This window comes from Salarias fasciatus, chromosome 8, assembly GCF_902148845.1.
Source record: "Salarias fasciatus chromosome 8, fSalaFa1.1, whole genome shotgun sequence".
Classification (NCBI taxonomy): Eukaryota; Metazoa; Chordata; class Actinopteri; order Blenniiformes; family Blenniidae; genus Salarias; species Salarias fasciatus.
In genome coordinates this window covers 16,821,550-16,836,664 of record NC_043752.1, presented here as the reverse complement: position 1 = coordinate 16,836,664, position 15,115 = coordinate 16,821,550, and the positions used below count along the sequence as shown (strand labels likewise).

Sequence of the window (15,115 nt, the reverse complement as noted above, 5' to 3'; positions counted from 1 at the left end):
CGCCCCGGAGCTGCTACCTGCTGTCCCGAGAGCTCTGCCGCTACAACATCTCCCTGGCAGGGCTCTGTGAGGTCCGACGGCAAGGTAATGGTGAAAACAACAGCAGGCGATCATTGTTACATCTGGAGTGGCCCCGAGAGCCGGACCAGCCTTTATGGTGTGGCTCTTGTCTTTCCAAAAGCCCTCCGGAGGTCCCTCATCAGCTGGACACCTCTAAGCGACAGACTACTGTCTGCTTGCTTCCTCCACCACCAAGGCAAGATGACAGTGGTTGTCGCCTATGCCCTCACGGATGTTGCTGATGAGGATGTGAAGGATGCATTCTTTGACCAACTCCACCAGGCTGTCAGCCAAGCTCCACCACAGAACATCGCCACCATTCTCACTGATGCCAACACCACTCTATCTAGCAGCGATCGGTCCCCCGGCTCACCTGTCGGCACCACCTTCATCGACAGGAAAACAAATGACAGTGGCAACCGCCTCCTTCTCTTCTGCCACCATAACAGCCTATGCGTTGCTGATACCTGGTTTCCTCGGAAACAAATCCATCACTGGACGTGGTACAGCCCAGATGGCAGAACCAGGAAGGCGCTGGACCACATCCTCAGTCCTCGACGCTGGAAGACATTTGTCACCAACTGCCGGGTGTACAGAGGAGCACAGCTTGGCAACACAGACCATCGTCTGCTGGTGGCCCAGCTGAAGCGAAAGCTCCAAGCCAACCAGCACAAGACTCTGCCTCGCCCCGACTCCTCCCGACTCAACCACAACATCGCCACAGACTTCAGTCGCTCCATCTGCCGCACTCTTGATGCCCTGGCTTCCGACAAAGTGACAGATTGGGTGACATTCAAGGAAAGTGTCCTCCAGTCTGCTCACAATGTCCTCGGACGTTCACGATCATCCCTGAGAAAGCCCTGGATATCAGAGAGGACACTAAACATCATTGACCAGCGGCGTGAGGCCCGGCTCCGAGGCGACCTCATGGAGTATTAGCGACTGAACTGCCTGCGCAATGTGGCCATCGGCGTTCGACGTTCAGAAACATGGCCCCTGAACGACACTCTGGCCGCAAGAATCGATGGCTTTGATAGCAGGGCTCTTAGAACCATCGAGAACATCTGGTGGCCCCAGCGAGTTTCCAATGAAGTGCTTAGACCCCTCTCAGGCCAGCACCGAGCATCTTCCTTGGTTGCACAGCGCCGCACCCGCTGGTTCGTCTACCCCCAGAACATCCGACACGAGCCATTCTCCAGTTTGACCAAAAGGCCACAAGCTGGAGACAACCACAAGGGAAGCCCCGGACCTGATGGCTCGACGTCGTAGTGGGCGACCTCCAACAACACGGAGTTGCTGTGGAGGATGCAGAGCAACTGGCACAAGATCGCCAGCACTGCAAAAACCTGGTTCATCTGGTCGGCTCAACGCACTGGGATGGATACCCTGACCCTCGCTGGAGCACTAAATAAGTAAGTACCAATAATAATCAGTGAATCAAAAATATAATGTTTGACTGTTTTTTCATTGTTTAATAAGCATTACAATATTGCCTCTGTCAAACGCCATATTTATAGACTCAATTGATTAGCCCTGGATTTGAATTAAAACTGCGGCTGTGGAGGTAATGTGTGGAAGGCAATGCATATTAAAAAAAGTAAGTGAATGCATGGAAATTGTCTCATATCAGAATTATCTCAACATCAAGAAGATGCAGAGAGTCAGGAACCCACAACTTCCACATGGTTTCAGAGGAGGATGCAAAAACAAATACTGAACAAATAATGGAAGATTGTAAAGATTTATCAGATCAGTTTTAGGAAGCCGCATGTATTCCTAAACCAACACTGGTTTGAGGCCACCAGAGGTCAATGTTTGTCTTTTTCAACCAGCCGCAGACAAACTGATAGGAAGCCTTTAGGAAAAGTCAAAATAAATAGGTTAATTGGATTAATTTTAGCAATCTGAAAGATCACAATTCATTTCTTTTTCCTTTTTTATTTTATTTTACAATCTTGGATTTTGGCTAATTTAATCATGAAAATTGAGTGGTAATTATCCTTCACTGTGATCCATCTGCATAAAAATCATAATACCCTTCATGTCAAGCCTGTAGCGGAGTCAGAGTAGGGGCAAGGGGGCGGTCGCGCCAGGGCCCACAAGGTCATAGGGCCCCTTTCATGTGATGTGTTCACATTTACTCATAAATAAATTATTATAATAAAATGTGCAGTGTGTGTGAGAAGGTATACTTATGATTGTGGGCTCCAATTTGCCAATTCTTACATTACGACTGTCCGTGAATGCATCAGAGTTTTAAGCCAGCTTTGTTTGGCTGTGTGGCATGAATGAGTTTTTTCTGTTGCACTTGATCTGAACTCTTTGGAGGGAAGTTAAACAGTATGCTAAACACTATGCTAGTCGCTAGCGGTACTACCCAAAACCTAACATCGAAGCCATTGGTGAGTCAGTGAAACCTTCAAAAATATTATCTTTATCAGAAAGCTGTGGTCTTAAACACCTGCCTGTTTGAATGTGCCTTGTGTTGCTCTCATAAGAGACCGCTGAGTCTATTTTTTTTCTAATATACGTGAATTCCAAAAGATATAGATAGCTGTGTCTATATCTATCTGAATAGATTGTGTAATTTTAGACCAGCTGTGTTCATTTTATATTTAAGCTGTATTAAAGATGGTACAGATTTAGCCAGTGAGTTTTTAATCTGAATTTTCAGCACCATGGACAGCGAATGCTCTGAGATTGACAGCTGTCAGGCTGCAGTTGTGTGTGTGTGTGTGTGTGTGTGTGTGTGTGTGTGTGTGTGTGTGTGTGTGAGACCCACGCTCGGCTTCTGTGTCGAGCTCATGGATCTAAAAGACTCCTGAAGTGGATTCATGTCATGTGTTCTCTGTTGGACACATCCGCTCCTCTTCAGAGGGAATCAAGCTTCACTTGCAGCTGATGTCCAGGAGGTGGCAGTGGTGTGTAGCTTGTGGAACCACTCTCCTTTTGTCTTTAAAACAATAACCACAAAAGAATCACAACGAATGACAATTTTTTTTTAATATATTTTCAGGTTCAACAAAAGGCATGAACACACTCACAAACAATTCTGACACAAATAAAGTCCATTTTTAAATACAGTTCAGTCTAAACCACATTGTATCTGCAGGATGTCGTTTGACAGGGTTAAAGACACTTTATCTTTGAACAGGAAGGTTCAACACTGCGACCGGGAAGCAGAGATGACGTTGAATGACAGTATCTGCCCTGCGTTTCCTCCACTGACTCCCAAAATTAGTTAACACACGTCCATCACATATATACACATTTTTTCCTGTTTCGACTCATGGGCAAAAAAAAAAAAAAAAAGGATAGATTTGTGTTTTTCCCTATAAATATTTCATCATGCTTAAATACAGTATTTTTCAAAGCTGTTTTCTCCTAATTGGAACAGTTTCAACCTGCAGTGGCCGATGAGATAAATCATACTTACCACGTCTTTAATTCTCCAAAAGGTGTGTGTGTTCTCATTGGTCCTGTTTCTTTTTAAAGTGTTTAATTTCTTATATAAAGGATTCTGAGTGCTGTGCTCTGGTCGATACTACACCTCAACATGTGTTTGGGTGAACCAAACCTTTACAAAAAATAGATCTGAGTCGATTTCACCCACATCTGATTCACCAGTGTAGCATTCATGGGATGTTTTCGGCAAAAAACCCTGATAAATTATCTCCTTGGAGTCAATTCTACATATTTACACAGAAACATTGATTAATTATTGCCTTGTAACAGTAGAAGCCTGCACATGATTCGCTGCCTTCGCACAGAGGACGGCAGGAGTCCGTCACTTCACCCCTTCTCCTTTCGTCTTCGCTCGGCGGCGTCAGTCTTTTCCTCTGTATGTGATGTTCGTGAAGGTGGACGTCGCTCCTTTGTACAGAGGATTGTGCCCCTGTTTGTCAAATTAAAAAAAAAAAAAAGAATGAGGTTAGTTTAATAGGAAAAAAAAAAAATAATTTTATTTCAATTTAATTGAGGATATTTTCTTCCTTGTGAGTCAGACGTGTCACATTGAACATGTGGTTGTCACTTGGGTTTTTTGGCGAACGCTGCGGTTCTCTGCGGTTTGGAGCCGCTGGGATGTTTGGTGTGTTCTGAGGCCACAGAGAGGCCCATTACGGATAGAGGCTAATGCGTTCGCCCATTTAAACGCGGCACTTCCGCTGGCTGCCCTTTGTTCTGCTGGCAGCAGCAGCACGCCATAAACATAATAAAGAACATCTTTGGAGAACAGCAGCGTGTGTGGCCTGCTGGGCGTGTGTGCTGATGTGTTGATGCGGATCTGAATGTGTTCAGATACTGGAAAGTTTCACTCACCGTGTCCCACTTCGCTCGGGCGCGCTCCTCCTCGAACTTGGCGAACTCCCGCCGGTCGTGGATGGTCACCAGCAGCTTCCAGATGAGCAGAGCGGCCAGGCCCAGGAACAAGATGGCTCCGGCCACCGACAGGAGCACCACCAGGATGTCGGGACCCTTGGGGCAGTCTGGAGGGGGGGAGGGAGGATATCTGTTTGAAAGGGTCAGGAAATTCACTCGCATGCCTCACAGTCTCTGTGCTGGAGTGTGTGGCTGTTTGCACATATTATATAGGTGCACGGGAGAGCTGAGCGACTCGGCGAGGAAACCGGGGTCGACTTTTACAGCCGACATCAAAGCCGGCCTCCTCTTTCGTTCTCCTTCATCCCTGGTTTGCTTCATTTCCTGCTTTTCTGCAGCTCCTTTTGATCCGTGCACCTTGACCATTACAGCTTATGCACGGTTTATTTATTTATTTATTTTGCAGCATTATTTATTAAAAAGGAATATCCGTGATCATTCAAGGGCATGTGCTTTCCTCTTCTTGCTCTCCTTCCTTTTTGTCTTTTGTTGTGTCTTCTTTTGCTGACTGGAGAATCTGTCAGATCAGCGGGTTGGTGGAGGAGCCGGGCAGCGGTTTACAGCGCTCTGCGGCACAGCGGGGATCCCCATGTTCAAGGCCAACGTCTCAGATACCCAGGTGCGCCCAAATTACACACACACACATTCATTAAAGGCAAAACCCCGCGCACGCACTTTCTCTGCAGGCAATGGGAGCCAATAAAAGCGTCTTAACCGCCCCACACTCTTTCTGTTCGGCTGCTCAACAAGAAGATGAAGAACAGGCAACAGGGAAGCCTCAGCTGGTCCTCAGGTGAGGCAGAGACAACTGCTTCAAGTTAAACAATACAGTGATTTCTTCTCATCTTCTGTAACTCTGATACCTGAAACTTCATTTTTCTGAAATAAAGTTCCATATTTTCGTAAAACTGCTAACACTCCAGCAGCTACATCCCGCCACGTTTGATCTACAATCATTTTCTTCTGCTTCGCTGAAGGTTAAATAAATAAAACTGGCGTAGACGGGCTTACCCGGCTCCCTCACAACAAACAGGATGGATTTTCCGTTGGCGTCCTCGTAGTACTGAAACCTCTCCACGCAGTCGTCCTCGTCCTTGTAGGTGCAGTTCACAGCGTTGGTGTCATTGAGCTCTGTGTGAAAAACATGAAGCAGCTTCACTTCGGTGTTTTACCACGAGTTCAAGACAGTTTGCTCCACGAACGTGCTGCTGGAGGAGAGACTTTCAGGAGTGTTACTCGTTCCATTTTTAAAGCTCTTCAAGCATTTTCTCATTCCTGTGTCTCACCTAATTTATCCACCAGCACGATTTCATCCTTGCAGATCCGACTGCAGGTGTTGTCGTCAAACAGTCTTCCTCTCTTGAAGTGCTTACACTCCACACACTCCCTGCAGCGGGAGAACAAAACTCGTCAGTCGACGTGTAAACGTCTTAAAAACAGCGTTTGCACGCTTGCGGACTCACTTCTTCATGGTGCAGGCGTCGGGGCAGGTGGGGCACTTGTCGCACGTGGCGCCGTAGGCGCCGGGCTGCGTGCACTCGCAGGCGCCGCACACGCACTGGCCCCGGCCGCTGCACAGCAGGCCCAGGCTGGACATGCAGGTGTCGGTGCGCCGGGAGCAGTTGCAGTTCTCCCCCTGCCAGTCCGGCGCGCACTGGCAGAAGCCGCAGTTGCAGACGCCGTGACCTGGGACAGACGAAACGCAGCTTCAAGGTTGCTGGTTGTTGTGCAAGAGTCTCAATAGTTCAAATAGTCTTTAAAAAAGCCGGAGATTTTAAACCAGAATAGAAAAAAAAAGGCTCTGTGGCTTTGAGCGTTTGGTTTGTCAGCATGAATTTGCAACCGCTGGCTGCTGCTTGTTAAGTGGTAATGACTGAACGACCGCAGGCCTGTGTCACGTCGGCCGGCCTGTTTTTCTCCAGCTTCTTCTCAGCACCTTTGTTTTGCTTCAGACTCTCAGATATTCGACATCCACGTTGCCCTTGTAAAAATCCCGCTACACGGTGAACGCAACAACGTGTTAATGTTCATTCCGAGTGTTACAAGTATAATTTTCCGATGCGAACAGCGGGCGCCATGTCTTGCAAAGACACTTAGTGGGGTTTTTTTTAAGTCTTGAGAATTTAAAAGAAACTGGAAAGCAGAAGTGGGAAGTATGTTTGTTGACCTATTCCTGAGGTGTCTGCAGCGCTTTTATTTTTGAATGTGTGATTCAGAGCACGCGGCGTTATGTTCTGTGTATCACAGAGTGACGCTGCATAAAACGCCGCGGCCCGTCGCCGCTCAACGCAAAGCCCAGATAAACAGGGAGGCGGGAAGCCGGCCGGGAAAGGCTGACTGGATAAAAAGTTGACGCGCGGATAAGCTGTCATTACTACTTGACCACAAGGCTGCAGACGATTACACAGCCCGCTCTGCGGCGACAGACAAACGGCCGTGCCAGGGAAAAAGGTATTTCAAGACAAGAGCGCGACGCATTCTGCACACACACGGCCTGAAACGAGTCCCAGCGTTCTCTCCCGCTCGGCCCTTCTCTGACCAAACATGGGTTTATTTTTAGCCTCATTACACCAGGCCAGTCAATGAGTAAGCACAGAGGTATTTTCGTGTTACTCTATGGGCTTCGGGGAGTACAGAACAACATTTTTCTGTGAGAGTAAAAGGGGCGGGTTTGAGTGATATATGAGCTTCTACGATTTATCAAAGCACAATCAAGAAAAACACTCGGTGCCAAAACCTCACATTATCCAATTAGAAGAGCTTGATTTAAACATCCTTAAAACAATTGTGTCCTGACTGCTATTACATAATGAAGCTGAGCGCTGCAGATTTCAGTGTTTATAGCTTGTCTCATCCTCTTCTTGTCCCATCTTCAACTATACTGCCTGACATTTAGGAAAACCTTCATTCAGTATCACGAGGAGAATCTGAAGTGAGATTTTTCTTACATAAAGAGGGAGTCTGGAGTTAATTTACTGAGCATTAAGACAGGAAAGGTGGGCAAACTGCAAGCTCGGGTGTTGACAAAATCTTTCTTTCTTTGGAATTCTTGTTGAGTAGGTGGAGTTTTAATATAAAGCAAAACTATTTAAAGGCAATTTTCTCTCAGACCCGACAGATTCCCGTTAGTTCTACCTTTATATTGATTTGCTTTTGATTTTATAAGTAAAGAAAGCTTTCAAGTTTTGCAATAAAGTTGAATTCATAAATGTAATTAATTGCAATTTAGAGTGACTCTGTATCCCGAAATGCATGTTTGGACCGTGGAACGAAGCTGCAGAGAAAACCTCCTCAGGCATAAGGAGAACATGCAAACTCCAACTCCATCCAAACTCCATTCTGAAATAATTGATAGTTTTGCCTTCAGTTCTGTTTTATGACCTCTTCAACAAAACAATGACTGTGCAGGAAATTCTCCACACTTTGACGAAGACTGTTATTTTATTTCTAGAAATATTTATGACTCTTTTGGAGGAATTTCTCACTTATTAATTCAACGCTGGTGAAAAATCTGAGTGAGAAAACAGTGAGACCATCCAATCCCACCATGAAACTCCACTCATGGCCATTTACAGACATCTGTGTTGTGAGGCTGAATCTTTAAAAAGCAGCAGAAGACGCTGAGAGGCTTCACACACTCGCCAAACACAGATTCATAATCACATCCACGGCTGAAACATGCAAACCGCAGCAGAGAAACTGCAGAGAAATCCACCGTCCAAGTGGAAAAACCGTTTCTGTGCATGTTTTGTAACTTTGCGGTGTAAAAGCTGGGTTTGGCTGACACAGACACACAACCTGAGCTTCACACACACGCACACACACACTGGTATGGTTATTGTGATGAAAGCCCATGTCACGCGGCGAGGGGAGGGTTGTTATTCTATATAATTCTTCCCAGATGAGTTGACAAGTGGGAGTGGTGGAAGGGACTCTGCATGCCTGTAACACATTCAGACAGTGTTCATGATGGCTCTAAGGTCGACCGTCGACTTGTTTTGCTCTGAAAATATAAATTATTTCATTTAAATGTGTTAATGGAACTGTTAAATAAGGAATGAGAGGTTAATCTGCCGTGAACTCACCTGAGCAGAGCTCTCCTTTGTAGCGCAGGCAGTTGAAGTCGTCGCACTCGCACAGCTTCCCCCAGACCTTGCCGAAGTCGCTGCTGTGGCACACGCACTGGCCGCACACGCAGTCGCCGCGGCCGCTGCAGACGGCGGCCTGCGGCCCCCCGGAGCCGGCGGGGCCGCTGCAGCGGTCCTGCTCGCTGGGGTTGTAGTCGCCCTCGGCGCACTCGCAGTGCGGCCCCAGGCGGCCCGGGTGGCACAGGCAGATGCCGCACTCGTAGGTGCCGTTGCCCTGGCTGCAGCGGGCGCTGTCCGGCTGCGCCTTGCTCTGGCACTTGCAGTCGCACTCGAAGGTGACGGTGATGGACAGCGAGTCCTTAAAGCCCACCGGCTTGATTACGAAGGTTTTCTTTTTCTGCTTGGGGCAACCGCGAGCTCGAGCCTCCACACTGAAGGAGACCTGGACCAAAGCAGGGGACAACATCGACATGTTTGAGCTTTTTCTCATGGCGTAAAGATTCTGGATGTTCGCTGCGCGGGTTTTTTCATCGTTATCTAATCAGTGTTAGAGGAAACAGCCCCAAGAAGCAGCGCAGAGGCCGCCTCCAAATGCATTTAGTCAAAGTTCAGCAGTAATGGCTCATTCAGCATTGCATCCATATCTGGTGAATGTCCAAAAGTGGGCTGTTGCTACATCTGGAGAAGCAGCCATATATGGGAATAATAAAGCGGAGCTGAGGCAGAGAGAAAGAAATGGTGTGGAGGCCAAAAAATGTCACCTGGGGTGAGGAGAAAGAGAAGCTCGAAACAAAGACAGATGCAGAAAGAAACCGAGAAAACTCAGAAAACAATGAGCTCTAATGGAGACGCAGATCAGCCCTGAGCATCACGGACCATGCAGACGAATTTCTTCCATCACCTGCTCTTCGATACCATGAAGTAAAAGAGGAAATGTCACTTTGAAGACATATAGATAGCAACAACAAGGGAAATGGAAAGACGCCTTAAAAATAGCGAGTGGAAGAAGCTGATGTGTGGCTGGTGTGGTTTCATACAGTACACACTCAATACGAGCGGGCCAAACAGCTTTCAATGTTCATTTAAAATGACTGAATACAGTCACACAATAAACTTTTCCTTTCTAATAGTATTGAACTCCAATTAAGATTTTTGAATTTGAATTGATCTAATCAGTTAACTTTTCTTCTCTACATGCAAATGCAGACATATCATCATCTACATCCTCTTTAGACTCTGGTTTCACCCAACTGTCCATAAATTTGCATTTGAGGTTAACTGGTACCTTTGAATGGCACCCAGGCATGACTATCTGTCTGTCTGTCTGTCTGTGTCTGCCCGATGGGGCGGAATGAAGAGCTGTATAAGATAGATCCTGTGTTCCTCTTTGAACATTACAAGGCAGGCCTCCTCTCACTGTAGGTGAGATATGTCTAGCCACTAACCGTGTCTCCTATTTTGAGCCCGGAGCAGGATTTGAGGCCGGGGATGAGCTCTCCGTTCAGACAGGTGGCGTTAAAAGACAGAGACAGCTCCTCCGGGACGCCCTGGAGCTCCAGCTCCACCTTGGAACGAATTTTCTAAAGCAGGGACAAAAGACGCGAACAGAAAATCACATGCAATTATAAAGTTATTTTAAAGGACAAGAGGTTTCAGTTTTTAAATTTGCATTTGCCACAGACTTGTGTTTTTGTGTGCATGCACCTGCTTCACCGGTTTTCTGTGTAATAAAGTCAGATTAAAGCGAGACAAAGAGGAAAGAGCCAGAAGTCGCCCACGTTTGGTCAACTTCACACTTCAGCCGCTGCGGAATTTCTCCTGAGGCCCTGGCTCGACTGTGTGTGTGACTCACACTCGGTGGGTGGATGTCAACAAACACATGTCATCTCCTCACACACTGTCTGGCCTTGTGTGTGTGTGTGTGTGTGTGTGTGTGTGTGTGTGTGTGTGTGTGTGTGTGTGTGTGTGTGTGTGTGTGTGTGTGACACTTACAGCGTACGCCTTCAATATGAGCTGAATGACGTTGCCCGAGTCGTTGGACAGCGTTCCCACTGTGGTGCCAGGAATCAGCTCACTGTAGTTCTACAACAACACAAACACACTCACACCTGTTGTCGCGCCAATACTGACTCAATGCATCAGTGGCCGCAAGAACAGGGGTGTTATACACATAGCTATGAATTAAACTTAATAAAATTCCATATTAACTAAGAGAGAGAGTAAAATATTGAAGTATTCGGTCTTCTGTTTGGCTCTAATAATTATATTATCTTTCTTTTTTTGCATCAATATCAATAGGCAAGGCAAACATGTTTTTTTTTTCCAGTCCAAACTCCCAAAATTCAAAATACATGTGGAAACATTGAGAAGCAGCTGGTTCTAACAGTGTGTATGGTTTTGGAAAGACTGAATTTTAATTTGTCTGAATGTTTGAACAATGATTAGAACTGAGTTCCTCTTCTTTCCAAAGGCGGATCCAAAAATCCCTCCTCGAAACCCAGAGAGGTTTGGCGAGCTGGAGGCTGTCCTGACCTGGTACAGGGGAACCACCGGGCTGGTGACTGCGAAGATGAGGTTGATGTTGTTTTCCGACATCTTCTCCGTGATCAAGGCGAGGGACGGGTAATCCTGCCGAGCCAAGCCACGAAATGATCACAAAAATATGTATTTGTCCATGATTTCTGAGGACTGCTGTTCTCTGTGGATCGTTACCATGGTGGTAGACATGCTGTACATGTTTTCAGAGTTGAGGTGGCATTCGCCGTCGTTGGGCTGCACGATGCCGGCCAGGCGGCCGTCCAGAGCCACGTGGGTTTTAGCATCTGAGGTGAAGATCAGTAGGTGGGACGCGCCGGTCCGCCAGCCGATCTGGTCCTGTTCTCCAACAGAGCAGATAAATTCAGCAATACAAATCCAATGAAGCATCTTGAAGCACCTATGTGATCCAGACGTGTGCACGACGCAGCGTGTCTCGGCACCTTGCACACGGCGGCCTGGATGATGGCGTCGAAGCCTCCCTCCGGCGCGTCGCGGTTCCTGGACACGATCTGCTTCTTCAGCTCCTCGGTGAAGCGGCCCACCTCCTCCGTCAGAGTCAGGACGTGCTTGTAGCCAAACTGGGGCAGACAGGTGGTATTAATGCTGTCAATTAGACAAGAGATCAGCTGTTTAATTTAGCAGTAAATACCAAGGTTTACTCAAGTTTCTACATGTGGGAAAGTATAGAGTCCTGTATAAATTAGCTCTACATGATATTGAGGTTTTAATACAGTCTCTTATTTTTGTTATGTTTTACAGATAAAATAGGTTATTAAATTCACTTTATTGAAATATCCTATAATATGTTAATCCTAATAAAGGAGTGTCGATTTCAGTTCATGTTGACATCCACATCTGACCAGATCATTAGGTGGATGATTATATTACAAATACTGGCACAAAAGTGAAAATTGCATAAAAACACATGATAGAAACCATCTGATTTGCTGCGTACGCCACTATTGTAAACTCTAATAAATGTTCTGGAGGAAAATTCAGCAAACAGCAACATTTATTATGATGATCAGAACTGTGTCTTTTTCTCCAAATGTTTGAAACAAGTCACCTAATCGTTGATGTTTCAGAGATCAATAATGTGATCATCAAATGACTGAGCTACTCCTGAGTCAATCTAACATAATAAAAAGGAAACATTTTCATGAATTTCTGTTTTTTGGGGGGTTTGTGATATATATCCAGAATGCTCCCCCTCAGTTTCTATAAGCACTTCAGACTAAACCCAGATTTTTCACTCGTCTTATCTTTTATCCAAACATTCCTGTTGTCTGGATCGGCCAAGAAGCCGGAACATAAATGACCCCGAGAGGCATTAGAGCACCAAAGCGCCGGTGGGCGGAGTCCACGGCAGCTTGTTTTGGGACACTCTCGCCTGCAGCTGAGCCAGCAGCCACTGTGAGCCTTTAACAAGTGCTGTGACTCGCAGGTTAACCTTCATCATTATGGGGCAAACGCTGTGTTTAAAATGCCCTCACACACATGACTTCATCTACATAATGCCACATGAAAAAACAACAAAAAAACTGCCAAATTCGGCTCATGTTTTCCTTGTTACCTGTAGCAGGGGTTCTTCACGGCCTCCTCGGGCGAGATGTACATGTAGGGAGACAGCGGCTTGTCCACGAACGCCCCGAAGCCCATGCGCAGGTTGCTGGTGGTGCGGTTCATGGCCTCGGCCAGGCTCTTCCCCAGGGTGCGCAGGCGGACCAGGTCGTCGTTCATGGAGTAGGAGAGGTCCATGAGGTAGTAGAGGTCCACGGGGTAGTCCTCCACCTGGCGCACCTTCACCGTGAAGCGCTTTGCATCGTCTGGGAAGACGGAGACGCCGGCGTGAGGTGAGGAGCTCAGGGGATTTGCTCCACCCGTCCTCCGCCTCTCTCACCTGGCCTCAGGGTGATGTGCAGCCTCTGGGGCTTGATCTGGGTGATGTCCTGCGTCGACCCGGCCGCCTTGTTGCTGAGCGGCCGGTCCTCGATCACCTGCAGTCGGCTGGCCGGAGACTCCAGGGCCGACGGGGCGCAGCCCGACGCCAGCAGGTTGGCTTTCAAGTCGCAGCGGGACGAGCTGGCGACTCCCTGACCGAAGTCCTGAAGGGAGCCACACGACAAAGACATGGAGCAGACTGACTCGACATGGAAAACCATGTAAAACTTTTACGACCGACTTAAAGGCAGAGCGGACTGACCGGCTTCCAGACTCATGAGTTTGTGTCAGAAAATATGAGCGTGTCCTCATGCCCGTCACACACACTCTGCCCACTCACCACACATTTCCATTTGTGCTGCTGTTGTGGCGTTAAAAAGCAACATGTGCTGCTTCACAAATACAGTAATGAGGCACAACGTCTCGGCTCTCCGCGGGGGTCCAGGCTTCAGATAAATACCAACAGAGTTGTTCTTTCTCAGCAAATTAGAGCCGCTTGACGAGCAGAGCCGTACCAGCCGGTACCAGCCCGGTGGGCAGAAAATTCATGGCCTGAAGGAAGTGAAGTGGAAAAGGAGCCCACCTCTTGGAGGCACCACGCACAGCTGGGGTGCACGGCCAGACACTGCTTGCATGTGCTGGCTCCTCTGGAAGTGCAGACGTTTGAGCCTGGGAGCAAGAAGACGACACTTTAAACTGAAACTGAGGCGACTTTTCAGTGAAAAGACTCACATTTCAACTGGAGGAGTCTTTGAAGAGAATTAATTTGTCTCTCAATTTGAAAGATAAATATCAAGTTGTAACTCTTTACAGGTAATCTGTGTAAAATCTTCACTCTACAATAATGATGAAGGATATTCCAATCCCTCGTGGCTTTAAAGTCAAGATAAAACACACCAAAACATACCAGATATACACTCAAATCTCTTGAATAGTGAGAAATACATATATTCCAGCAATAACAGTGTAAATTAGTATTAATCGCCCACATTTCTCATATATTATTTACAAAACAATTACAAGAAATATGACTTTTTGGACCTACTGGGTGTATTTTTAAAAAAAACTCATTAACACCTTCAGGTATTTTCTGAGTACAGTTGTTCAACCACAAATGTCACATTTTTAGGTTAAATACATCAATCAAGTGCACTAACCCTAAATCTGAGATGCTTCTTCAAAGTAATCGGGGCAAAAGCAGTCGATGCTTCTACAATTCAATTCAGCTTTAAAAAGTGCCAGTTACAACATCTCGAGACCCAACAGAACCACATGAGCAAGCATGAGCGTCTGAGGAAAGGAAAAACTCCCTTCCAGGCTTTCTGGTGTGAAATTATCCAAAAACATCAAAGAGTACAGTTCAGTTTTTCCCCTTCAAACTGCATCCAATATTTCCTCCAGTATGCTTTACGCGCTGTTTCTGCAAAACAACTTTGTTTATGAGTGACTAAAACTATTGCTCCTCTTTTATAAATAAGCTAAATATTCAATCTGATAGATGAAGGATATATAAAAAAAGTGACTGGACTCACTGTAGACTGTTGCTGTTCCCAGCAGGAGCGAAGCGCACATCCAGAAGACGTTCTGCGTCCGGAGCGCACCCATCCTGGAGAGGACGCAGCCGGCCACTGAGCAGCGCAGGGGCCGGGGGAGGAAAGAGCAAGAACAAGAGCGAGAACAAGAAAAGGAAGAAAGAAAAAAAAAAGTTCTCGTGTAATCCAGACAACTCCAAATAGAGTCAAATGTGTGAGGCCCTCCCCTCCGCTCCCATCCATTCACACCTCTCGGAGGGCGGGAGGAGAGCGCAGCATCTTCTGAAGCTGGGCTCATGGTCACTGGTGAAATACATTTGAAAAAAACTTACCTTTGTTTTTTTATAACAACAAAAGAAAAGCATCAAGATCAAGGCAAACTTGAATTCCAACATTTTGTTGACGTTTGGCGGATTTACTGTGCGAACAGATGACAGTTTTAGTGCAGAAGAAAGAAAGAAACAAGGATCAAGACTCAAATCCCTGTTTGCATGAGTGGCTGTACACTGCCCTCTACTGGCCCGCAGCTGTAAGGACGTGTGTGGCAAAAGGTTTGAAGATAAGCCTGAATGTTGT

The 15,115-nt window shown here is 46.7% G+C and overlaps 1 protein-coding gene across 1 annotated transcript; it reads right to left on the bottom strand.

Annotated features, from left to right (window-relative positions):
• Positions 1-3,045: 3,045 nt before the first annotated feature.
• Positions 3,046-14,660, bottom strand: LOC115392863 (integrin beta-3-like). The gene is made up of 15 exons (XM_030097492.1): positions 14,540-14,660; positions 13,591-13,676; positions 12,967-13,171; positions 12,640-12,892; positions 11,507-11,669; positions 11,241-11,402; positions 11,061-11,156; positions 10,521-10,610; positions 9,974-10,108; positions 8,526-8,970; positions 5,904-6,126; positions 5,727-5,827; positions 5,452-5,571; positions 4,381-4,547; positions 3,046-3,955 (listed from the first exon to the last, which is right to left on the bottom strand). The coding sequence occupies exons 1-15, from the start codon at positions 14,610-14,612 to the stop codon at positions 3,887-3,889; spliced, it is 2,388 nt and encodes a 795-aa protein (XP_029953352.1). The 5' UTR covers positions 14,613-14,660; the 3' UTR covers positions 3,046-3,886.
• Positions 14,661-15,115: the final 455 nt, after the last annotated feature.

Excerpts from the sequence above, each read along its gene's own strand:
- LOC115392863 (XM_030097492.1), bottom strand. The coding sequence starts at position 14,612 with ATGGGTGCGCTCCGGACGCAGAACGTCTTCTGGATGTGCGCTTCGCTC. Across the intron at positions 11,403-11,506 it reads TCCAGGCCGCCGTGTGCAAG|GACCAGATCGGCTGGCGGAC; the intron begins GTGCCGAGACAC and ends GTTGGAGAACAG. Across the intron at positions 3,956-4,380 it reads CCCGAGCGAAGTGGGACACG|GGGCACAATCCTCTGTACAA; the intron begins GTGAGTGAAACT and ends TTTGACAAACAG.